We start from the raw sequence: 24,097 nt of genomic DNA, 5'->3' as shown, positions 1-24,097 counted from the left end.
TTTGTTTCCTTCTTCATCCCTGTTCTTATTTTCTGCCTGCGTTTCATAATCCAGCCTCAGTCTTAGGAACTGGGATCCTTAAAAGATGCGCTGCCTCCCCTCAAATGCTAGATATAGCACCACATCCTAAAAGTTTGCCCCTCTCTGTTCAAGTGTAAATGATTCCGCGTCCTATTCTCTGGTTGTTTGGGGGTAAACTGAAGTCAAGAGGTCAGAGCATCTCTTCTAGCTTGTTAACCCCCATGTTCAATTTTATTCCTCACTGCATTGAGACACAGCGAGCTGGAACAGTCCATTACGGAGCAGACGGTCATGTGACTGGGGTGTGACCTCTGGGAGTTCTGGGAGACACATGGGACACTTCTTCAGTGTGTTATTAATGTACTTTGGACATTTGTGCTTATTCTAGATTATTTATGCTTTAAGATATTTTAATTATCTAATCTAATATGTAAAGCAGAGGTAAAAAGACATGTTTGTCTTCATTTTGAGTTTCTCTGATGTCTTTTCATATTTAAGACTGTCTTGTTTGACTCTTCATAAATCATCTCAATTCCCGGGAGACATGGCAGTTAACCAGGTTTTGTTTAACTTTATTTTATTGTATGAGATCAATCCTCCATATCTGGTTGTGTAAAACGTTTAGGCCTAATCCTGGCAATAAGCTTGACTTTAGCCTCCGGTTTGTTTTTTGTTTTTTCAGGACAGCGACATCCAGAAGAAGATTGACTATGAGATCCGGATGCGTGAGGGTGCTTGTAAACTGCTGGCCGCATGTTCTCAGAGGGACCAGGCGCTGGAGGCCTCCAAGAGTCTCCTCACTTGCAACGCCCGCATCATGGCCTACATGTCAGAGCTGCAGCGCATGAAGGAGGCACAAGTCATGCAACGGGTCGCACGCAGGTCAGCGCTCACTTTTGATTCATTTAGTCCAGTTTGTGTCAACTTAACAAAGTTTGGTCAAATTAAATTAGATTTTTGGGTGTCTCTGATGTTTGTGGTGCTTTATTGAAGGTAAATTAGATAATACGCCAGTTCCTTGGGGTCAGGCATGTCTATTATACTGTCAGCAGTGGTAGCAAATATAAAGTTTCATCCACTGTCTTTGCTGAAGAACTGTCAACAAATGATCAAACTGCAGTTATTATCAAAGTCCAACACATATGCTCTCTTACTAAAAACGAAGCTCTTACAGGTTTGGAATGACATGAGAGTGAGTAATTAATGATAGATGACTTGAATGACTTAAAATGTTAATTTAAGTCAAATACAAAAATTGTAAAAGGTTGTCCTTTTAGTCACGTTGACATGGCACAAATGAAATAAACATAACTAACTAAATATATATTCAAAAACATTTAAAGAGTTTTAATTTCTGTCATTAGTTACTCTCATGTCTCTCCAAACCGGTAAGACTTTCATTCTTCTTGGAACACAAAACAATTGTAATTTTTGGGTGAATTAGTTTAAATGGTGTAATGTCAAAAAAAAAAAAAAAAGTGTAGTTTACCATGCAGAGACAATTGTACTTGGGGCCTTTTTAGGTTAAATAACTTATACTGTCATCTTGAACCTATGTATAGATGTCAGTACATTTGCTTTATTTATTTGAGCACACAACCTGACACAACAACATTGGCTCAATCAATATTATACATTTGGGGTAGGACCATTGGCAGACAAAGAAAGTGCTCAGGACACTTCAGCATTAATTATACTGGATTATTTTATGCATTGTGGTTTGTATCTTATTGTTTGTGTTCAGGTCTTCTGATGCAGGTCCAATGGATGACCGATCCCCATGTAAAGGCAAAGTAGCCATTTCAGGTATGTTCACAGAAAAGAATTCGGGCAGTAATGATTCATTTATGTAATGAAAAATACATATACAGTACTGTTGAAAATGTTGGGGTCTATATGGTTTTTAAAGAACTATCACATCAGAAGTGCCATAGTAATTCTTGTTACAAAATATTTTCATGGAGTTTAAATAAATGCTTTTTTTCTGAACTATTTATCCATCAAAGAATCCTGATAAAAATGAATTACAGTTTCCACAAAAATATTTAGCAGCACAGTTTTTGAAATTGATAATAAGAAGAAATGTTTCTTGAGCACCAAATCATCATATTAGAATGATTTCTGAAGGATCGTGTGGTAATAAAGACTGGAGTAATAGCTGCAGAAAATTCAGCTTTGCATCACAAGAATAAATTACATTTTAAAACCATATTAAAATGTGAAACAAGTATCCTAATGATATTTCACAATATTACTATTTTTACTATATATTTAGTCAAATAAATGCAGATTTTGTAATCATGAGATATTCTTAAAAACAATAAAAAATATTGCTGACCCCAAACTTTTGAATGGTATATATAATGTTATTCTCTTTTATTTTGATTCTGTGTATTGTGTGCAAACCAGTCTGTTTATATGGGTGTCTGAGCACTAAATCACACCCCTGCTGTTTTATATATCAGTGCCTGTGTCTCTGTCTGCTAGGGGCTCTTTTTTATGAGTTGCCCTCCCCTCTTCACTGTCTGGGTCTTTTAGAGTGGCCACCCCCCCTCTAAACACCTAGTGCTATTAACTCCTAGGTCAAACTCCACAACTGCCCCCATGGCAATCTGTGTTTGAGACCCACAGTGAGGGGCCTACAGGGCTGATTCTCCGTAAATGCTGTAATAATGACATCATTATGAAATGGTTGTGAAAGACCTTGTATCCCTACTTCAGAATCACATGCATATAAATGTAATCCACACTCATATGCATCCGCACAGATGGAATCAACACAATATTCTGTGTTATTCTGCGCAGTGATGAAATTAGATAAAATGTTTAATAGACCAACAAACATGGTGGAGCATTCATAGACTTTCATCAATGACTAGCGTTCCTGTTCTGCAGAAATATGCTGTGCTTTCTTCAGCGGCAGATTCTGTGTGGGATTCCTGCTCATGCACCATCATTGCACTTAAATGCATCAAGACTCTTTATCATGTAGTTCATCCCACGCACATACAATCTAATGTTCCCACATACAGCCTCAGTCTTATTATTTTATTTTTTTTGCTGTCCATCATCTGCTGTCAGTACCATATTAATTGTTCCCTAACAACCTCTTCCTATTAATTTAATGGTGTTCTGTCATTATTAACAAGCCTAGTTACTCAGATCTTGACAAAGGAGCTCATCCAGGTGGGCTGAAGTGATGAATGTGGTCTTGATGTGGTGGGTGGGCCAGTATGATAATGGTGATTTATACTGGCTGGTAGCATGACATAAAATAGCAGATGGGTGATGTGAACGTATTTTTGTTTTGATTGACATGGAGTGACAGCCGGCATTGGTTGCTTGCAGCTGTGAGTGACACTGAGCGTGTGTGTGTGTGTGTTATAACCTTGTGTTTTGCTCTGACCTCCAATTCCTCTGTTTTGCAGATCTACGGATACCTCTGATGTGGAAAGACACAGATTATTTTAAAAATAAAGGAGGTAAACATCTGTTTTTCCTCTTCACTCTGATATGCAGGTTAAATAACAGTGCAGGCTGTTTAGAATGGTCTTAACAAACCTCTGAATAGTACGCACACAGAAAATACTGCTCAGATACATTGAGCATTCAGTATATGCATTACCGCCATAACAAAAAACACATTTATTTCTGAAGAATTCAGGCCCAGCAAAACCCTCTGGGTAAACAGAATATTATTACTGGAGCTGGAAACCTTTTTCCAGACAACAGTGACTAATGTAGTTTTGCCTAAGGTGCTTAGAACAGCTGATAGAGGTGACATTATGTTGATGAATGTGACACAGGAACCCACTTACATTCTCTGCATTACTCATGGGAAAGCTTTTATGTGTGCTTTATCCTGTTAATGACAACATATATTTTAATAGAAATCTAAATGATTAGGGCAAACATGTTTAAAACATGTTGTGTCACAGTTATTAATGTTCTACAATTTGTACATGGAAAAAATACACGGATAGCAATATTGCCCTGAGCAGGAAAAAGCAGGACCGCACACACACACCCACAGGTGCACAGGTGTAAATGTTTCCTGAATGAACAGAGTTGCTCTGGGGGGTTTTAGAGGCACTGGGCCAGATATGCAGCTACACTGGTGAAGACATGACAGCAGGTGTGACTCCTGAGTAGAAATCATGTAAATGTCTTTCTCTATTCTGCAGAGCTGCATCGGTGCGCTGTGTTCTGTCTGCTTCAGCTGGGTGGAGAGATCTTTGACACAGACATGGTGATGGTGGACAGGACGCTGACAGATATCTGCTTTGACAACACAATAGTCTTGTAAGTGTGCCTGTTTGTTTTGTCAGTTTAACTGTTTCTGGACATTTATTCCATACAAATAGTGTCCAAAATAGCTATAATTGGTTTGTATCAAAGTATATTAATTGTACACTTAAAAAAAAAAAGATAGATTGATAGATAGATGGATAGATATTCGTCAGTCACATGATCCTTTAGAAATCATTAAAATATGCTGATTTAGTGTTCAATAAACATTTCTTGTTATTATTATTGAGTCGTGCTGCTTAATATTTTTTACATAAACATATTCGTCACTTGTGATCAGAGTAATGCATCCTTGATAAACAAATTCATTTCTAAAAAAAAAAAAAAAAAAAAATCGTACTGACCCCAAACATTTGACCAGTAGTATATACTGTATTTAAATAAACATTCGCAATATATTGATATTAAATGTATGTAGTAATACAAAGTGCTTGATTCATTCTGTGTTTCCTGTGTGTAGTAATGAGGCCGGTCCAGGGTTCGAGCTGCGGGTGGAGCTGTACAGCTGTTGTTCAGAGGAGGACTACTCAGCAGGCAGCACACCGCGGAAGCTGGCCAGCAAGCTGAGCTCATCTCTGGGAAGGTCAGCAGGAAAGAAAATGAGGGCGGCCTTGGAGCCCGGAGCCTGCAGCGCCACTAGCAATGGAGGAGGAGCGACAATCCTGCTGCCTGTGCCCTCTGTACAGTAAGTGTGTAGAAGCACACACATAAACACACTGCTGCTACATCAATCAGATATGCTAAAAGGATTGCTGTGAACCGTGGAACAGTGATTAACTTATGTTCAATGATAGAAAATACAATAAGCAGCATACGTACAATACAGGTTAAAAGTCTGGGGTCTGTAAGATTTTTTTTAAAATGCCTTTAAAAGTCTCTTATTCTCACCAGGTCTGCATTTATTGGAACAAAAATACAGTAAAAAAATATATTGTGGCAATATATTACAATTTAAAATAACTGTTTGCTGTTTTAAAATTAATACAGCCTTTAGTGTCACATGATCCTTCAGAAATCATTCTTATAAGCTGAAGAAATGTTACTTATAATTATCAATGCCACTTTTGATCAATTTAATGCATCCTTGCTGAATAAAAGTATCAATTACTGGAAAAAAAAAAAAAGTTACTGACCCCAAACTGAACATTTTGTAATGGATTTTCAGTGATTTATATTTACTTGTCTCAACAATTGTTTGTTTCAGGGCTTTTCTCAGCAAATACTATTATTGCATATATTGTACGTTTATTCACAATTTATTTGATTAGTTTAACATTAAAGGGGGGGTGAAATGCTATTTCATGCATACTGAGTTTTTAACACTGTTAAAGAGTTGGATTCCCATGCTAAACATGGACAAAGTTTCAAAAATTAAGTTGTACGTTTGAAGGAGTATTTTTGTTCCAAAAATACTCCTTCCGGTTTGTCACAAGTTTCGGAAAGTTCTTTTGGAAAATGAGTGGAGTGGAATTTCCTTATATGGGTCCTAAGGGCACTTCTGCCGGAAGAGCGCGTGCTCCCGTAGAGCAGAGCACAGACATTCACTGATCAGAGCGAGAGCGTCGTGAAATGTCACAAAAGGAGTGTGTTTTTGGTTGCCAGGGCAAGACAACCCTGCACAGATTACCAAAAGAAAAACAGCATTAAGGGACCAGTGGATGGAGTTTATTTTTACAGAGCATCAACGGAGTTGTGCAAGTGTTTGTGTTTGTTCCCTGCATTTCGAAGATGCTTGTTTTACAAACAAGGCCCAGTTTGACGACGGATTTGCGTATCGTTTATTTCTTAAGGATAATGCAGTCCCAACGTAAAAGGGTCACGATCGTGTGTTGGAACCGCAGGCGGTGAGTAAAACTGCTTCAAATATCTCTGTGTTGTTAACTTAGCTATCGGCGCGTAAGCACATCAAGTAAACAACATGCGATGTTGTCCTCAAACTGCACTTTCCACATGTACACCTTGCTCTCAACGCAAAAGCCTACTCGCGCGCGTGATTCTTTAGCTCCGCCCACACGTCACGCCTCTAGCTGCTTGTGTTTTTCCGGGAAAAAACGGTACAGTCTATCTTTCTCTTATAAATATATTTGGAGTTATGAAGGATGCAGTACTACTCTATAGGTACTCAAGATTAACAGGATATTGAGTGAAAACAAGCATTTCACCCCCCCTTTAATTTATAATTGTATTTATTTGTATTTGATTGAAAGTCATAGTTCAAATATGTTTGCATATAGCTTTCTCTCATTGTGTTCTGTGTGTTTACAGGGGCCCCAAATATCATCTTTTGGCTCACACAACCCTCAGTCTCTCTCACGTCCAGGATAGCTTCCGCACACATGACCTCACCATCACGGGAAATGGTGAGCTGCTGAAACTATTTTTAAAACTTGACTTTTTGTTACCAGGAACATCTTTATTTAGAAAACACGTCGAAGTACTGTGTAAAAAAAAAAAGGTAATTTGAATATAATAATTTGATTCATTACTCTTTTTTTTTTTGATTGATTGAAGTAACAAACTGAGATGCTTTGTCTGATAAACAGTTTGTAACATCCAAGTTCTGTCAACAAATGCCTTCTGGGGTTTTATTTAAAGGACATTAGTTTTATGACATGCTAGTTTTCTTCACGCTGCAGTCAGTGTGTGTTGTCGACGTCTGTCAGATTTATTGTGTTAGGGTCATGCTCATAAACCTCTCTGGATGGCCAGTCATTATGTGTGAAGGGCCAATAAGAGGCGCTTATAGCCACCTTCATGTGTGAAGAGTTACTGCAGCCATTCTTACGGTCTGAATGTGGGCTGCTCGCTCTCGCAGATGATAATTTAAAATATGTACTAAAAATATAGGGTGCAAAACATGATGTCATTTGAATAGCTTGTTTACTTGGGTTTTAAAACAGTTTCTAACTTTGTAAGTTGAGCAGTCTTTTTATCTTTCTTTGTCTGTCTGTAGAGGAGTGTTCTTACTGGCTGCCTCTGTATGGCGGGGTATGTTGTCGTCTGGCCGCTCAGCCTCACTGTATGACACAACAGATGATGAGTGGCTGTCTGAGGGTAAAGGTGGGTTGTTTCACTCACTTCAATCTCATATTTCTCCATTTCAATTTTCTTTGCCTGAAGTTCTCCTTCCTTTCTCTCAAGCTTGGAGGTGAGCCACAAGGATGGACAAATGTCTACGGTGTTTTAAAAGGAACAAATCTCTTCTGTTATCATCAAAAAGAGGACATGGAGGCCAAAGTGGAGCCTGTCTTGACTATTGGGATTAACAAAGTAAGTTCTGTCCTATTCTGGAAATTTCAAGCCTGCTCATTTATGCACATGATATCAGGCTCATTTTCTGCTTTTGGAGATATCATGAGATATTTTTCTTTGTGAACATCATGAAAGTACTCTTTCAAATGGATGGTCTCTTTTTAGTCAGAATGTTTCTTATTGTGTCAGTAGTTGAATAGATGTTTTGTCTGGGTCTTTCACTGCCCCTAGAGAGAGCTGAGTGTCATGAGCACAAAGAGCTTGTTTTAACATCTGAGAGCTGCACTGTGAGTCTGCACATTCCTTAGCTCTCAGGTGACTGGTTTGTACTGCGCTTACTTTACTTGTGCTCTGCTGCCACCCTCTGGTTAAAACTGAGATTACACTTTCATTCTGCAAAATATGTGCAAAAGCTTTCGCTGCAGGTATTGCTGTTGTATACTATGAATGTGAATTCAAACGAGAATTAATGCATAACTGTAGCTCAAAATGTTTCAATGTGTATCCAACCAGTCTTCATTCTGAATTAAACTCTGCCAGTCTGTACATTATTCCGCTTATTACAGTGCCCCACAGAAATAAATGTCATTAAATTTGAGTTTAAATTATTTTACATTGTTCGAAACAAATAGACAGTAGACTCATTTACATTTAGTCATTTAGCCGATACTTTTATCCAAAGCAACTTACAAATGGGGACAATGAAAGTGATCAAAATCAACAAAAGCATAATGATATACAAGTACTATGACAAGACTCAGTTAGCTTAATGCATTACACGTAACATTTTTAAAAAAATTATATAATCAATAAAAAGAAAACCGATAGAATAGAAAAAGAATAAAGCAAGCTAGTGTTGTAGGCCTTTTTTATTTTTGTTAATTGTATGATAATTAAAATAATTAATAATTAAATTAATAAAACAAATAGATTATACAAAAAGAATAGAGAAGCTAGTGTTAGTTTTTTTTATTATTTTAAGAAAACAAGTAGTGAGTGAGTGCAAGTCTTTTTAAAGTTCTTGTTCTTCTCTGTGTTATCAGTGTTGTTTAAAAGTATAAATGTGTGAGTAGTCAACATACCTATGTTTTTTGTTTTGCATTCTTTTATTTTTCACTGATTTTCTTTTTTCAAATTGATCATAAAACCATCTGATTTTGGCCTTCAGTTACGTACTGTAATATACACCATACTTCAAAAGTTCAGGGTCAGTGAGATTTTTTTGAAAGAAATTAATATTAAGTAATAATATACATTTTTGTTCTGCAGGGAAACAAAATTCAATTGATTAAATGTGACCGTGAAGACAATTGTAAAAAAAAAAAGTTCTATTTCAAACGTGCTGTTCTTCACATAACTTTTTATTAAACAAAGAATCATAAAAGAACTCAAATTCTGTCATTAATAGCACCTCATGTCGTTCCAAACCCATAAGACCTTTGTTCATGTTCAGAACACAGATTAAGATCAATTTTATTAAATCTGAGCGCTTTCTGATCCTACATAGACAGCAATGCAACTGGCGCATTCAAGGCCCAGAAACACAGGAAGAAAACCATTAAAATAGTCCATGTGACATCAGTGGTTCAACTTTTGATTTTATAAAGTTACGAGAATGCTGTGCTCAAAGAAAAAAACAACAACTCTATTCAAATTTCTTCTCTTCTGTGTCAGTCTTCGACACGTATTCCCAGTAGTACCATGATGCATAAATCATACTGACCCCAATCTGTAGAGTATATTATATCATTTTAGCTTAACAATTTATTTCTGTGTATCTCAGGAGACAAGAATACGGGCCGCAGAGAAGGATCCTCACAGCAAGGCACAGAATATCTGTATCACTAACCAGTATGGAGGAGAGGAGGTGACGCACACACTCGCTGCAGACAGCAGAGAAGACACACAGCGCTGGATGGAGGCCTTCTGGCAGCAGTTTTTTGATATGAGTGAGCACATGAACTCTAAACTTACTAGAAAGTCATAAGCCACACAAGAGTGTACATTACTGAGCAAATAACCCTTAACTATGTTAAAATCATTATGTCAGCCCTTGAATGGCTTTCTGCTTTTGACAAATGGTGACAACAGCAATATGCTCAGATACATGATGCTCAATAATATAATAATAAAAAATATTTGAATACATACATTAGATTATGCCAGGTGATATAATGCATTGGCCTGACTGTGAGTTCAGTGCGCTTGCTTGCTCCCTCTACAGGCCAGTGGAGGCAGTGCTGTGATGACCTGATGAAGATTGAGCTGCCTTCCCCACGCAAGCCTGCCATAGTCACACCCAAGCAGGGCTCCCTGTACCATGAGATGGGTGAGTGTGTTTTCACACAGTTACAGAGGATGTAGCAGAGTTTGCAGCTCTAGATTGTCACAAATTAAAGCCAAGCCACACAATAGGGCCATATAGGTAACAACAGAAATAATGCACCAGCACAGATATGCCTGTGAATCTAACATCTAATGTGTGGATTGAACTGCATGTCCTCATCCTCAGTCTTTTTCTTGATCAATTTATTGCCATTTAACTGCTAAATGGAAAGTCTGCTGTTTCTGACAAACTGACAGTCTTTTCTTTCTCTTCCTCTGTCTGATTTTCTCTGGTTTTTATGTCTGTCCCTTCACTGTTGTTTTCCTGTCTGTTTTTTCTCTTCTCGTACACTATTGATTTTTCCTACACTCTGGTATTTTCTTGGTTACATGCCTTACATTTGTAATCCAAACATCCATCCCATGCATTCCCCAACCACTGTATCATTATTTGGTTGATAAATAAACACTCATTCCCGTGCCCTCCCCACGACCCTGCATTTGTTGGCCCCTCGTGTGTTATGCTGGCCTCCCCCTCCTCAGTGGCCCCTGCTTCCGGTGAGGGGCTTTTGCTGCAGGATAACGCTGTCTCTGCCGAGATCCGAGCTCTGCTCTCCTCCTATTACAATGACAGGTGAAGTAACTGATGAGAAGTTACCTGAGCCCACCCTCTACTGGCCCATGTGATCCCAAGCCTTTTTGTCACTTGTGTGACCAGCAGTTTTTACTTAAACTATATATACACTTCAAACCTAAATGTAAATTAAATGAGTATTGTTGTTGTTGTTAGGTATTAGATGGAACCATAATATATTGCTGTATATTCACGGCTTTAATTTATACTTCTTGTAAATTGTTTTTAATTGTTAATAACTTTATTTTACTAATTTTAATTATTATATAATATGCTTTCAAAGAAATCATTAGATTCCAACAATTAGCTTGCCAGTACTTTAGTATGAGAGGAAGCTCAGTAGTCACAAGAAACAAAACATGTCCCACTCTCGGAAAGCAATCATATAAACCATTTTGGAAATTTAGGTATGGTTTATCAAAAGACAAATGAAGCTTGCAACTGAAAATCAGCTGTTGTTTTTTTATGGAAACAAGTTTTTCATCATAGCTTCTGTTTCTCTTTGGCCACAGTTATTGACAAGTCTGATGACATCGGAACGGTCACTGACATCCTGGCCCGTCGTATTGAAGAGTTTGAGCTAAGGGCCCAGCTCGGATCTCCGCCTCACTGGATGGCCTTGTTTGATGAAGATCCCCCTCACACCCCTCAGCACCTGCCGCCCCACTCACCCAGTCCTCGCCTACACAGCCGCCAGCCCCGCAGCCCACGCTGCCAACGCACACCCGGCCTTCTCTCCTCCAATGCCAGCCTGACCTCAGACAGCGACAGTCCCGCCAGCGTCAGCCCCTGTTTCCGCCAGGCATGGTCCCCTGTCGCCTCTTCCTCCTCGGGTCGCTTCCGCCCCCGTACCCTCTCCCTGGACGCCAAGCTCTCCACTCTGCGAGGTCGGGGCTACAATGGCTTCCGGTGCAACTGCCAGCCGCCCACGGCCAGCTCTGTGTCTCCTCGCCCCACTCAGACTGCTCTGTCCTGCTCCAGTTCAACTTCCAGCAGCAGCTCCAGCGAGGGAAGCAACAGTCAAGAGTCAGACCTGGGCTTCTCTAGACCGTCTGGTGCACGCCGCAGCTTGAGGATCCTGAGAGCTAAGCTAGACCCCAGGAACTGGCTGCAGAGTCAGGTGTAGTGGTCACACTTCCTCTGATTACTGTCAGAGCCATCACAACTTCCTGTGTCCGCCTGGAAAAAACTGGAATAACTGAGGTCATGTTTGCTCAATGTCTGTCGTTGTGTACTCTTTACATAATAAGATCAGCATGAAAAACGTTTTCTTCACCTCAGCAGTGGGAATTCAGTACTATACGTTCTAATACACTACTAATACATAGCATTACACATTGTCTCTTCATGAAAGCTGATTATTTTGGATCTTTGGAGAGTGTAGATGTTTTAAGAGAGAAAGACTCCTGGACTGAAGCAGTTGTCCTGAGTACTCTTGGGTCAGTCATTGTGTCTGTGTGCACTGTTTTAGATGTACAGTATTGTTCAAAAAAATAGCAGTACAATGTGACTAACCAGAATAATCAAGGTTTTTCGTATATTTTTTTATTGCTACGTGGCAAACAAGTTACCAGTAGGTTCAGTAGATTCTCAGAAAACAAATGAGACCCAGCATTCATGATATGCACGCTCTTAAGGCTGTGCAATTGGGCAATTAGTTGAATTAGTTGAAAGGGGTGTGTTCAAAAAAATAGCAGTGTGGCATTCAATCACTGAGGTCATCAATTTTGTGAAGAAACAGGTGTGAATCAGGTGGCCCCTATTTAAGGATGAAGCCAACACTTGTTGAACATGCATTTGAAAGCTGAGGAAAATGGGTCGTTCAAGACATTGTTCAGAAGAACAGCGTACTTTGATTAAAAAGTTGATTAGAGAGGGGAAAACCTATAAAGAGGTGCAAAAAATGATAGGCTGTTCAGCTAAAATGATCTCCAATGCCTTAAAATGGAGAGCAAAACCAGAGAGACGTGGAAGAAAACGGAAGACAACCATCAAAATGGATAGAAGAATAACCAGAATGGCAAAGGCTCAGCCAATGATCACCTCCAGGATGATCAAAGACAGTCTGGAGTTACCTGTAAGTACTGTGACAGTTAGAAGACGTCTGTGTGACGCTAATCTATTTTCAAGAATCCCCCGCAAAGTCCCTCTGTTAAAAAAAAGGCATGTGCAGAAGAGGTTACAATTTGCCAAAGAACACATCAACTGGCCTAAAGAGAAATGGAGGAACATTTTGTGGACTGATGAGAGTAAAATTGTTCTTTTTGGGTCCAAGGGCCACAGGCAGTTTGTGAGACGACCCCCAAACTCTGAATTCAAGCCACAGTACACAGTGAAGACAGTGAAGCATGGAGGTGCAAGCATCATGATATGGGGATGTTTCTCCTACTATGGTGTTGGGCCTATTTATCGCATACCAGGGATCATGGATCAGTTTGCATATGTTAAAATACTTGAAGAGGTCATGTTGCCCTATGCTGAAGAGGACATGCCCTTGAAATGGTTGTTTCAACAAGACAATGACCCAAAACACACTAGTAAACGGGCAAAGTCTTGGTTCCAAACCAACAAAATTAATGTTATGGAGTGGCCAGCCCAATCTCCAGACCTTAATCCAATTGAGAACTTGTGGGGTGATATCAAAAATGCTGTTTCTGAAGCAAAACCAAGAAATGTGAATGAATTGTGGAATGTCGTTAAAGAATCATGGAGTGGAATAACAGCTGAGAGGTGCCACAAGTTGGTTGACTCCATGCCACACAGATGTCAAGCAGTTTTAAAAAACTGTGGTCATACAACTAAATATTAGTTTAGTGATTCACAGGATTGCTAAATCCCAGAAAAAAAAAATGTTTGTACAAAATAGTTTTGAGTTTGTACAGTCAAAGGACACTGCTATTTTTTTGAACACACCCCTTTCAACTAATTGCCCAATTGCACAGCCTTAAGAGCGTGCATATCATGAATGCTGGGTCTTGTTTGTTTTCTGACAATCTACTGAACCTACTGGTAACTTGTTTGCCACGTAGCAATAAAAAATATACTAAAAACCTTGATTATTCTGGTTAGTCACATTGTACTGCTATTATTTTGAACAATACTGTATGCTTCAGAAAGTGCTGTCAGTATTCATCATCACTCACATTGAGGCTGGCAAATACACTACCATTCAAAAGTTTGGATTTTTAAATACTCTTATGTTTCCAAGTCTGCATTAATTTGATCAGAAATGCAGTAATATTGTGAGATATTATTATAATTCAAAATAACTGATTTGAATATTAAAATACTTTCAAATGTAATTTATTCCTGTAATGGCATTGCTGAATTTTGCATAATATCCAATTGAAATGCATAATAATTCTGATATGCTGATTTGGTGCTCAATAAATTTTTCTCATCTCTTTACTGCCATTTTTTATCTATTTAATGCACCCTTGCTAAATTAAAGTTTTAATATCTTAAAATCGTATTGATCCCAAACATTTGGACGCTATTGTATTTCAGGATCAGTGATCTTGGAAACATAGTATTAATAAACCTAACGTGTGAAAGTAACCTGAACTCTGATGGATTTCACTTTATTAGTAAGTGCCACTGCACCTTTAGCACACAAGCCTGCAAGAAAAAAGTCTTATAATATCAGTTTAAACTCACCTTTATTTTTTTTTTTATAGTTGATTGTGTGATAAATGACATTACCAATAACTGACTTTCTGTCCAGGCGCTCTCTGTCACTTTTGTTGATGTTGTGCTGTATGGGTTTTTGGACATGTAGTGACAACTTGTGCTTTGGATCCGATACCACACAAAAGCAACATTTTTCATTTAGAGACATCTGTGGTTGTAGCTATGCCCCTTTTGCAGTCAGCTATGGTTCCATTTAATCTAATCTCAAGAGTCTGGTAATAGAAGGCTTACGGAGTTAAACTGAGCAGTATTTTGCTGGTCCAGACACGTTCTATGTAAAACGAAACAGCTTTTTTTATGCTATTAATGTGTTTCATATCTAACAGTACATTATTTCATACATAGTTTTTAAAGTACTATATGTTTCTTTTTGTGACACCGGAGGAAAATTGCATCTTACAATATCTGCTATAATGTCTGTTTGCATGGCTTCAGAATATATGCAAAGGTCCAGACGTCACAAGACTGTGTGTTCAGGTTTATAATGATGGGATATAATGTGACTCTGTTTACTACCTGTGCTGTGACTGTAACGACCTCAGGATTACTGTACATACCTTATCTCACTCAGCAAATGTGAACCCCTATCAAAAATCAGAATGCACATTAACTAGGATTCAGCACAGTGGCTGGGAGCTGAACGATTTGGGTGCTTTGTTTTGAGTCACTACATTAAAGGCCTGTCTGGTGGAGGAAGGTTTCAAAGGCACTACTATGCAAAGCTACAAAAGTTAATTGAGTTTTCTAGATTTCATTTAAATCAGCGGTACATGCAATATTTTTCATATTTTCCTTTTCCTTGTTGGCTTGCAGGTCAGTGTTGTCAAGCACTTTGAGTGTTTCAGTGTCATATGGCATCTTCCAGCTCAGATAGAGTGTGTATTAATTATATTAGCAATATCTACAATATCAAAACTAGATGGATAACTATTTGTTAACTATTTATTGCGATTTCAGTAAAAGTTACAGGTTAACATTCCTGTAATTCAGAAAACACAACTGCACAATATATTAGCTATCTAAATCTGTATTGTATGATCTTATTTTTTTTCATACGAGGGTAAAAAAATTAAGATGTAAGTTTTCTTTATATAATTACATGTATAGTGTATTACAAATATCCAAAAATTGAAAGACTAGAAATGTCAGACTAACCTTTCCTCTTAAATTAAGAATAAGTAGATAAAGTTTTGTCCTAGTACTTGATGCTACAAAATTAACAGTTCTCACTCGAAGGGCCACTGACTTGTATTTAAAAACCGTACATTCATTCAAACACTGTTTGTTATTGTAAAGTTTTGTCATTTTCATTTTGTGCTTTTATTAAAGTTGTATTTTACCATATGCATTTTTGTTATAATTAAAAAGATATTGACATTTTATCAGAAGCTCTAACTATCCTGGTAGATTTCAGCAAGTGGTCTGCATGTCTTTGGACATATAACTAATAGATTCATGTACAATAACAAATGATTGTAAAGAATTACCTAAATTAAAAAGTAAACAACATTTTTTGTGTTTGTGTGTGTGTGTGTAATTCTCTCGATTCTTGCAGTGCTTGTCAAATGACTAAATGTTCAAGATAAACTCATTATGACCCAGTAAAGTGAATCCCTTTAATTTGATCTCATGCATTAATACACAAGAAATGGATATGGTTTCTTAATGATTGTGATACTCAAAATAATATGAACGCAGTGAACTGTCTTTGTGCAACAAATCAAAAACATAAAAGCATTAGTGTAGAATGTGGAAAAAAAACCTAATACCTCATCATTTATTACAATAAGAAATGACTAACAGAGCATAGAGTAAGTTAAATGTGTTGGTGATTCTTCTATCCCAGGAACACAGAAGCACATTGTTAGTTGAAAGAAATGACCTATTACTGAAATCTTGTTACACAAGTTAAATGGATTAGACAGACCCTCTCTAGAAGGAACAATATCTATATTCATGCTCAGAGATAAATAAATTACATAGAAAAAAAAAAAAAAGTTTATTTGAAAGCATTTACACAACAGTGAACAGTCTTACTGCACACTACCATTAAAAAGTTTAGGGTCAGTAAGATTGTAATTTTTTTTGATGAAAATTAATACTTTTATTCAGCAAGGACACATATTGATGGAAAGTGAATGTAAAGACATTTTAAATGTTACAAAATATTTATTTTGTACTTTTCTGTTCATCAAAGAATCGTACAAAAAAAAACTTGTTCATTTCTTGAACACCAAGTCAGCATGTTTGAATGATTTCAGAAGGATCTTTCTTTTTTTTTTTTTTTTTATCTTACCGAACCCAAACTTTCAAACAGTAGACAGATGGAAGAATTAAATTTTGATGAAAGGTTCAGAGCATTTAAAGACATGTGACGCCTACAAAATTTGTAACCATTTCATTAGCATTAGCTTCTCATAATTGCAAGGGCTTCAAAATACCAAAACAAGTATAAGAGAAACACCCTTCTCAAAAGTTGGAAAAGCAGGACCCATCAGATACAGTGCCTTGCGAAAGTATTCATACCCCTTCTTTTTTTCATGGTTTATGATGCTGCCTTATGTTAAACTGCTTTAAATTACTTTTTTTCCCACATCAATCCATACACCATATTGACAAAGCAGATACCGAATTGTCTCAACGTAGTAAATAATTAAAAATAAAAATAAAATAAAACACTGACATTGCAAAATTATTATTATTATTAACTAAATATTTAGCTGAAGCACCTTAACAGTCTCAACAGTCTTTGTTTGATGCAACAAGCTTTGCTCATCAGCATTTGGCAATTATCTGTCATCCTTCTCATCTCTTCACCTCTCATGCTCTGTCAGGTTAGTTGGGGGCAGATGCACATTTTCAGGTTTCTCCAGAAATGTTTGACTGGGTTCAGTCCCAGGCTGTAGCTGGGCCACTCAAGGACTTTCACAGAGTTGTCTATAAGCGACTCTTGCTGTGTGCTTAGGGTCATTGTCCTGCTGGAAGGTAAACCTTCTGCCCAGTCTGAGGTTCTGAATGCTGGACTGAGTTTTCATCAAGGCTATCTCCATATTTTGCTGCATTGAATGTTTCTTCTACTCTGACGAGTCTCTCTGTCCCTGCTGCTGAAAAACAGCCCCACAGCATGAAGCTGCTACCAGCACATTTTAGTTTTGGGATGCTACTCTGCAGGTGATGAGCAGAGCTGGTTTCCTTCAAACATGATGCTTAAAATTAATGTTCATCAGACCAGAGAATCTTCTTCCTCACAGTCTGGGGGTCCTGTAGGTGCTTTTTTTGTTGTTGCAAATTCTAAGTGTTTTTTCATGTGTCTTCACTGAAGAGAAGATTGAGTCTGTCCACACCGCCATAAAGCCCAGATCAGTGGAGTGATGTTTGTCCATCTATAGACTTCCTATCTTTACATATGATCAGAAAGCTTGACTAGAGCAACCATCAGGCTCTTGGTCACCACTCTAACCAAAGCCCTTTTCTATCTCTATTCAAAACAACTTCTACAAAAAATGAAGGGTATGAATACTTTCACAAGGCACTGTGTGTTTTATTCCCTCTGCTAGGCTATTTCTTGTTGTTGAATCCCATCTTTTAGGGGTCTGCTATGATCAAATCATTTGGTCTTGGCAATGACAATTTTTGTAGCATCTGCACACCTACTGTATGCAGGTATGACAGGTGCCATTCAGAATGCTGTAAACATGTCTCTGCTTTAAAAAAAAAAAAAATGGCATGTTACAACTATTTCTATTTTAATCGCTACTACAACACAGTACACGTTCTGGAAAAAGTTTCTATACTCAGGACTAATTGACCTGTGTAAGTTGGATTTATGTGTAAAAAGGCTTCAACTTAAACAGAAATCTGTTCTCTAGTAAACACCTCCACCACATTTGGGATCATTTGGTAATGATAACAGTAACAACGGTATGTAAATAATAAATGATGTAATGATAAATGATAAAATGATCATAATTCGTGTACAGTCGTAACAGAAATTGTACTTGAGTATTTCAGTTACTGAGATCGTCCTCATTCTTGCGGTTAACGATCACTAAAGTCTCATTTGTCGACTTTGGCTGCTTGTTTTGGAACAAAAGGAATCGTTGGCTAAGTCGTGCCTGTGAACGCTTCACTTACAACCCTTTTCCTGTGACTCTTAGTCTCAGAGTACATGGTACATCCTCATAGACCAGGTTTGGTGGTTCATAGTCCCTGAGAATTGGTCAAACAAAAAGGGGAAAAGGAAAAGTCTTTATATGGTCTCTACATAGTTGGCAGGAAAGAGACCCTGGTGCCCATCTTTGCTGGAACCCCTCCACCACGCTTTGTCGATTGTTTCCACATCACTGATGATGTCACCAGGTTCAAAAGAGAGCTCAGTGTCATCCTCTGTGGAGTACAGAAATGTTTTAAATAATATCTTATTAACAATTACTGCTGTTGAAGCAAGCAACACTGACCTGCTTGGTAGTCATATAATGCTCTCACACACAGCAGTCTTTCTGGTGATGACTAGAATAAGAAGGAACAACATGTTTTAGTACTTTTGTCTTCTTTTATCATAATAATATTAATGATGAGTCATGAAGTCTAGTGTACTATGTACTTCGCCATTCTCGGTCACCTTCTCCATTTGGATTTCATCATCTTTCTCCTCACGATTAACTGTGTAACAGTAGCGCTCAGGAGTGCTGTGCTCAGATATATCAACGTCCTCTGCTTAAAAACAAAGCAAGGTGTTCATCATTTATATGTATTCATCACACGAGACAACAAAACTAGATAACGTAAGGCTGGAATACACTGCTCAACTTTTGCCCAGATCTGCAGTCTAGATAAGCTGACACCAATTCCTGAGAGTCAGATCTAGGCTGCAGATTTTGAGTTAACAGATCTTACAGAAAATCCTACTCAAATTCAGATTTTATCTTTAGACTTTGATTCCATCCAGTCAGAGGATAACAAACATTTGTTTAGCTGATTTTAGAACAAATATTGCTTTCATTTGTTTGTTTCGTTATTTTTAAAGCACATTTTAAAACAACCAAAAGGTTGACCAAGTGCTATGCATAAAAACTGAAACAATAAGTCAAATCAAGTCTGCTTTATTGTCAATTCTTCCACATGTACAGTTCATACATACAGAGAATTGAAATTACGTCACTCTTAAGACCCTTGGTGCATACAGATAACATTAACAGTAGAACATTAAATACAGATAATAAAATATAAAGTACAACAATTTGGGGGGGAGGGGTCTGAGGTTCAGAGTTCAGTGGTGCATGGGGAAAAAAGAGGGGAGGGGGGCAAGGTCGAGAGGGAGTTCAGCTTCCTGACAGTCTGATGAATGAAGCTGTCCTTCAGTCTGAAGGTCCTGGCCTGGAGACTCCGCAGTCTCCTCCCTGATGGCAGCAGACTGAAGAAGCTGTGTGACGGGTGGGTGGGATCACCTGCGATGCAGAGGGCTTTACGTGTGAGACAGGTTCCGTAAATGTCCTGGAGGTAGGGGAGATACACCACCGATCTTCTCAGCAGCTCTCACCATGCATTGAAGAGTCTTCTGGCAGGACACATTGCAGGCGCCATACCATACACTGATGCATCCAGTCGGGATGCTCTCGATGGTGCCTCTGTAGAAGGTGCACATGATGGGGGCCGGGGCTCTGGCTTTTCTCAGTTTGTGGAGGAAGTAGAGACTCTGTTGTGATTTCTTGGACAGTACTGCGGTGTTGTCAGTCCAAGAGAGGTAGTTGGTGATGTGCACACCCAGGAACTTGGTGCTGCTCACTCTCTCCACAGTCGCACCATTGATAGTCAGAGGAACGTGCTAAGTGTGTGCTCTCCTGAAGTCAACAACAATCTCCTTCATCTTCTCCACGTTCAGAGAGAGATTGTTGTCACTGCACCCCCCGGCAAGGCGGCTTACCTCGCTCCTGTAGTTTGTCTCATCTCTGTTGCTAATGAGACCCACCACAGTCATGTCATCTGCAAACTTAATAAAGAGGTTGGAGTTGTGTGACGGTGTGCAGTCGTGGATCAGCAGAGTTAAGAGGAGGGGGCTCAGCACACATCCTTGGGGGCCCCAGTGTTCAGTGTGATGGTGCTGGATGTGTTGCTGCTGACCCGTTCTGAGGCCTGAGGTCTTCCAGTCAGAAAGTCTAACAGCCAGTTGCACAACAAAGTGTTGAGTCCCAGCTGGACCAGTTTGTTAATATCCTGTGGAGGGATGATTGTGTTGAATGCTGAACTGAAATCTATGAACAGCATTCTGACTAATGAGTCTTTTTTTCTCTAGTGTGAGTGCTGAGTGGAGGGAAGTGGCAATGGCATCACTGGTCGAGCGGTTGGACCAATATGCAAACTGGAAGGGGTCCTGGAAGTGGTCCATGGAGGGGGGGCAGACTTTATGTGGTGCACGACAAGCCATTCAATATGAGTAACTGCAACTGGACGGTTGTCATTGAAGCAGGATGGAAATGGCTTCTTCGGGACTGGAACGATGGTGGAAGCTTTGAAGCATGAGGAAACAACAGCCCGACTAAGCGAGATGTTGAAAATGTCTGTGCAGACATCAGTGAGTTCCACTGCACAGTCTCTCAGTACACGCCCAGGAATGTGTTCAGGACCCGGAATTTTCCTTGCATTGATCCTGCTGAAGGATCTCCTCACGCTGTCTGGGGACAGCGTCATCACATGGTTGCCGGGAGGAGGTGGAGTCTTTTGTGCAGTGGTTCTGTTGTGTGCCTCAAAGCGAGCAAAGAAGGTGTTCAGCTTGTTCAGTAGAGAGATGTTGCTGTCACAGGTCCGTGGTGGGGGCTTGAAGTCCGTAATGGTCTGTATCCCCTGCCACAGGCTCAGAGTTCAATTTTCAATTCAAGTTTATTTGTATAGCGCTTTTTACGATACAAATCATTACAAAGCAACTTTACAAAAAATTATGTTTCTACAATATATAGTAGTAGCTTATAAGTGGTGACTGTCAGTGTGTGCACATATGACAGGATTTTTCAGAAAAATTAATACCAGACGTAGTCAGCCAGATGATGAACATTATTAACAGCAATTATTATATGATACAATCACACTTGTAGCAGAGTGTCTCTGATGTCACTGAATCGATGGGCTATCCTCCTGGTGTGCTGTCTCTTAGCCTCTCTGATGCCACGAGATAGGTTAATCAAGTAATCAAAATATAGATAATATACAAAAACAATGCAAAATAAAAACTTTAACCCATCATACATTTTTCAAATAAATAAGATTAGAGCATAGATTTTAAAATAGATAGAGAAGGTGCTGTTCGGATAGGTACAGGGATATTGATCCAAATTGGTGGCCTGGCAACAGCAAAAGCTCAACCACAGTGTTTTAGTCTGGACCTAGGCACGGACAGCCTTTTCAAATGCTCCTACCTAAGCAATCTCACTAGTTTGTGGAAGCAACAACTCAGTGAGATAAACCGGTGCAAGATTAATGAGTGATTTAAAAACCAAATTTAATACTTTAAATTCAACTCTCAATTTTACAGGCAACCACTGCAATGAAATCAAGATAGGAGAGGTGCTGAAATTTACAAGTTTCAATCAGGAGGCTGGCTGCTGCATTCCGGACCAATTGTACACGCTCCATAGATGAGCAGTTAATCCAATAATAAAGTGAATTTGTGATTAACCAATCAAAAGCTGAGTTTTTTTCTAGAAATGAGTGTGTTGAGTTTCAGAATGACTTGAAAGTCTAATTAGCTTATTACCTGTACCATTCATTGGTCTGCCACATTCAGATTCATCTTCTTCAGTCATCACATCATACTCTGATGTGTTCACACACGACTCTAGACACACAGTATGAGAAACATGTCAGTGACATCCTAACCATAGAAACAATCTGCATTTCTTCACATTACATCTGTGTTTCCATCACCTTGGTTCTCTGGTAGGTCTTCATCAACTTCATCGTCTGAGATTGCTACCATATTTCTGGGCTCATCAGGTGCTACGTGATCCACATTTGGCTGGAATTCCTCAGAATCTGCAACAGGCTGCTCTTCTGGTTCATCCTCAGACTCTGACCCTGGTTCCTCTTGCTCCTCAACCTCCATCAGGGGGCTAATGACAGTCTTCACATCCTCAGTCTCCAATTGTTCTTCTACTGCTACTTCATAGTTTGTAGTGATCTTTGTATCTGAAGGTGGACCTGACATGGCTGAAGGTTCCTCTGGTTCCTCTTCTTCTTTTTCTTCTTCTTCTTCTTCTTCTTCGACAAGCACAGACTTGGCAGTGAAGTCCACTTCTGACTTTGGTTCACAAAGGATTCGAGAGCTGTTTACAACCTCTGGAGAGAAGATTTAAAACATTTTAAGAAAATAAACAGTCAATCTATAAGTCTACTTAGACCTTTTACTGTTGCTAGAGAAACCCAAGTTAACTTACCCATAGTGTGCCATGTGTTATCAGAGAGTGAAGCTGGAGGACGTTCTGTTGCGACAGCGAGCTCTTCACTGCTGTCATAGTTGCTAGACTCAGATTTATCATGACTGTCCAGCAGCTTTGGAGATGCAGGGGAAGCTGAATCGTGAACTGGGGCTTGAGGAGGCAGAAGGTCAGGTGGTGATGACTGCGGGGGAGGGGGTCTGGAGACAGGTGACTCAGGTGGGACAGAGCATGGAGGGGGTGATGTGGCAGGAGATGTCTGAAGGTGCTGTGCTGAGGGGATTGTCCGGTATGGTGGACTAAGTGGGGACGTTGGACATTTGGAGGACGTGGATGGGCTGCGTGAGAATGGAGACCTTGCAGATGGACTGAGAGGGGATGTGGGACCAGAAGTGGAACTGGCCCTTTCAAAGATAAAGGCTGTATCTGTCAAACTACGCTGGTAGCGACGGAATGGAGATTTGCCTGAGAAGCAAAACATAAACATAAGTCAAACCTCATATGATTAAAATGAACACTGTTAGCAGATGAAGTTTTAAGGGGGTTCTGAAGAGCATGTTTACCTGAGCGCGGTGATCCAGGGCTTGAAGAATTTTGTGAGGATGCTGATAACTGTCTGAAAAACTCCCGTGGATTGATGGTGCGCTGGGAAACAAGAACTGCTGCCTCCTACAGGCCAAAAAAAGAAGCATTATTTAACACAGCAAAAAATGTGTCCACGTTGATAAACTAATAGATATGCAGGGGACAGGTTTTGCTGAAGGACACAGATTTCAGAATTGGACATAAAGTAGTGAAAACCAAAATTCTTTAGGACATAAAAAGTAAAAAGAAATCTCCTTATAATCAAACACTGAAATATCTTGATATTACCATGCACTGCACAGGTATTTTTCAACTATTACTATCAAGAAGAAAAACATGTTACGAGTTGAATTGGTTTCATGCTTTTAAAAGTCAGTAATTCAAAGCACAAAGCACATATTCGGCATAAAACTATATTTATTCTTCATGCAAGTTAAAGGGATAGTTCACCCAAAAATTTTAATTCTGTCATTAAAGGGGGTGTGAAATGCTATTTCATGCATACTGAGTTTTTTACACTGTTAAAGAGTTGGATTCCCATGCTAAACATGGACAAAGTTTCAAAAATTAAGTTGTACGTTTGAAGGAGTATTTTTGTTCCCAAAATACTCCTTCCGGTTTGTCACAAGTTTCGGAAAGTTTTTTTCGAGTATGGCTCTGTGTGACGTTAGATGGAGCGGAATTTCCTTATATGGGTCCTAAGAGCACTCCTGCTGGAAGAGCACGCGCTCCCGTATAGCAGAGCACTGTGATGCTGAGCACAGACATTCATTCACTCACTGATCAGAGCGAGAGCGTTGCGAAATGTCACAAAAGGAGTGTGTTTTTGGTTGCCAGGGCAAGACAACCCTTCACA

The 24,097-nt window shown here is 39.1% G+C and overlaps 2 protein-coding genes across 11 annotated transcripts in view; one reads left to right on the top strand and one right to left on the bottom strand.

Moving 5' to 3' along the window:
• rtkna (rhotekin a) overlaps positions 1-12,012 on the top strand; it is a 64,268-nt gene extending 52,256 nt beyond the window's left edge. For 3 of the 5 annotated variants that reach the window (XM_026211327.1, XM_026211326.1, XM_026211328.1), the window contains 11 exons: positions 704-903; positions 1,766-1,827; positions 3,450-3,503; positions 4,206-4,323; positions 4,790-5,014; positions 6,595-6,689; positions 7,283-7,389; positions 7,471-7,599; positions 9,365-9,530; positions 9,806-9,910; positions 11,053-11,666. In XM_026211327.1, the coding sequence (XP_026067112.1) occupies positions 704-903; positions 1,766-1,827; positions 3,450-3,503; positions 4,206-4,323; positions 4,790-5,014; positions 6,595-6,689; positions 7,283-7,389; positions 7,471-7,599; positions 9,365-9,530; positions 9,806-9,910; positions 11,053-11,666 (1,875 nt within the window). Of the gene's footprint in view, positions 1-703; positions 904-1,765; positions 1,828-3,449; positions 3,504-4,205; positions 4,324-4,789; positions 5,015-6,594; positions 6,690-7,282; positions 7,390-7,470; positions 7,600-9,364; positions 9,531-9,805; positions 9,911-10,449; positions 10,541-11,052 lie in introns of all 5 variants that reach the window. The other 2 variants (XM_026211329.1, XM_026211325.1) reach the window with 2 other exon arrangements.
• A 3,820-nt stretch (positions 12,013-15,832) lies between these two features.
• LOC113049189 (drebrin-like protein B) overlaps positions 15,833-24,097 on the bottom strand; it is a 35,407-nt gene continuing 27,142 nt past the window's right edge. The window contains exons 10-16 of one of the 6 annotated variants that reach the window (XM_026211318.1): positions 23,220-23,325; positions 22,657-23,121; positions 22,148-22,558; positions 21,978-22,058; positions 18,834-18,946; positions 18,688-18,739; positions 15,833-18,616 (exon numbers count right to left, since the gene is read on the bottom strand). In XM_026211318.1, the coding sequence (XP_026067103.1) occupies positions 18,480-18,616; positions 18,688-18,739; positions 18,834-18,946; positions 21,978-22,058; positions 22,148-22,558; positions 22,657-23,121; positions 23,220-23,325 (1,365 nt within the window). In that variant the 3' untranslated portion in view covers positions 15,833-18,479. The remainder of the gene's footprint in view (positions 18,617-18,687; positions 18,740-18,833; positions 18,947-21,977; positions 22,059-22,147; positions 22,559-22,656; positions 23,122-23,219; positions 23,326-24,097) is intronic. The other 5 variants (XM_026211322.1, XM_026211320.1, XM_026211323.1 and 2 more) reach the window with 5 other exon arrangements.

Source organism: Carassius auratus, chromosome 30, assembly GCF_003368295.1.
Source record: "Carassius auratus strain Wakin chromosome 30, ASM336829v1, whole genome shotgun sequence".
Taxonomy (NCBI): domain Eukaryota; kingdom Metazoa; phylum Chordata; class Actinopteri; order Cypriniformes; family Cyprinidae; genus Carassius; species Carassius auratus.
Note: the sequence above shows the minus strand (reverse complement) of the source record. Positions and strands in the feature narration are given on the sequence as shown.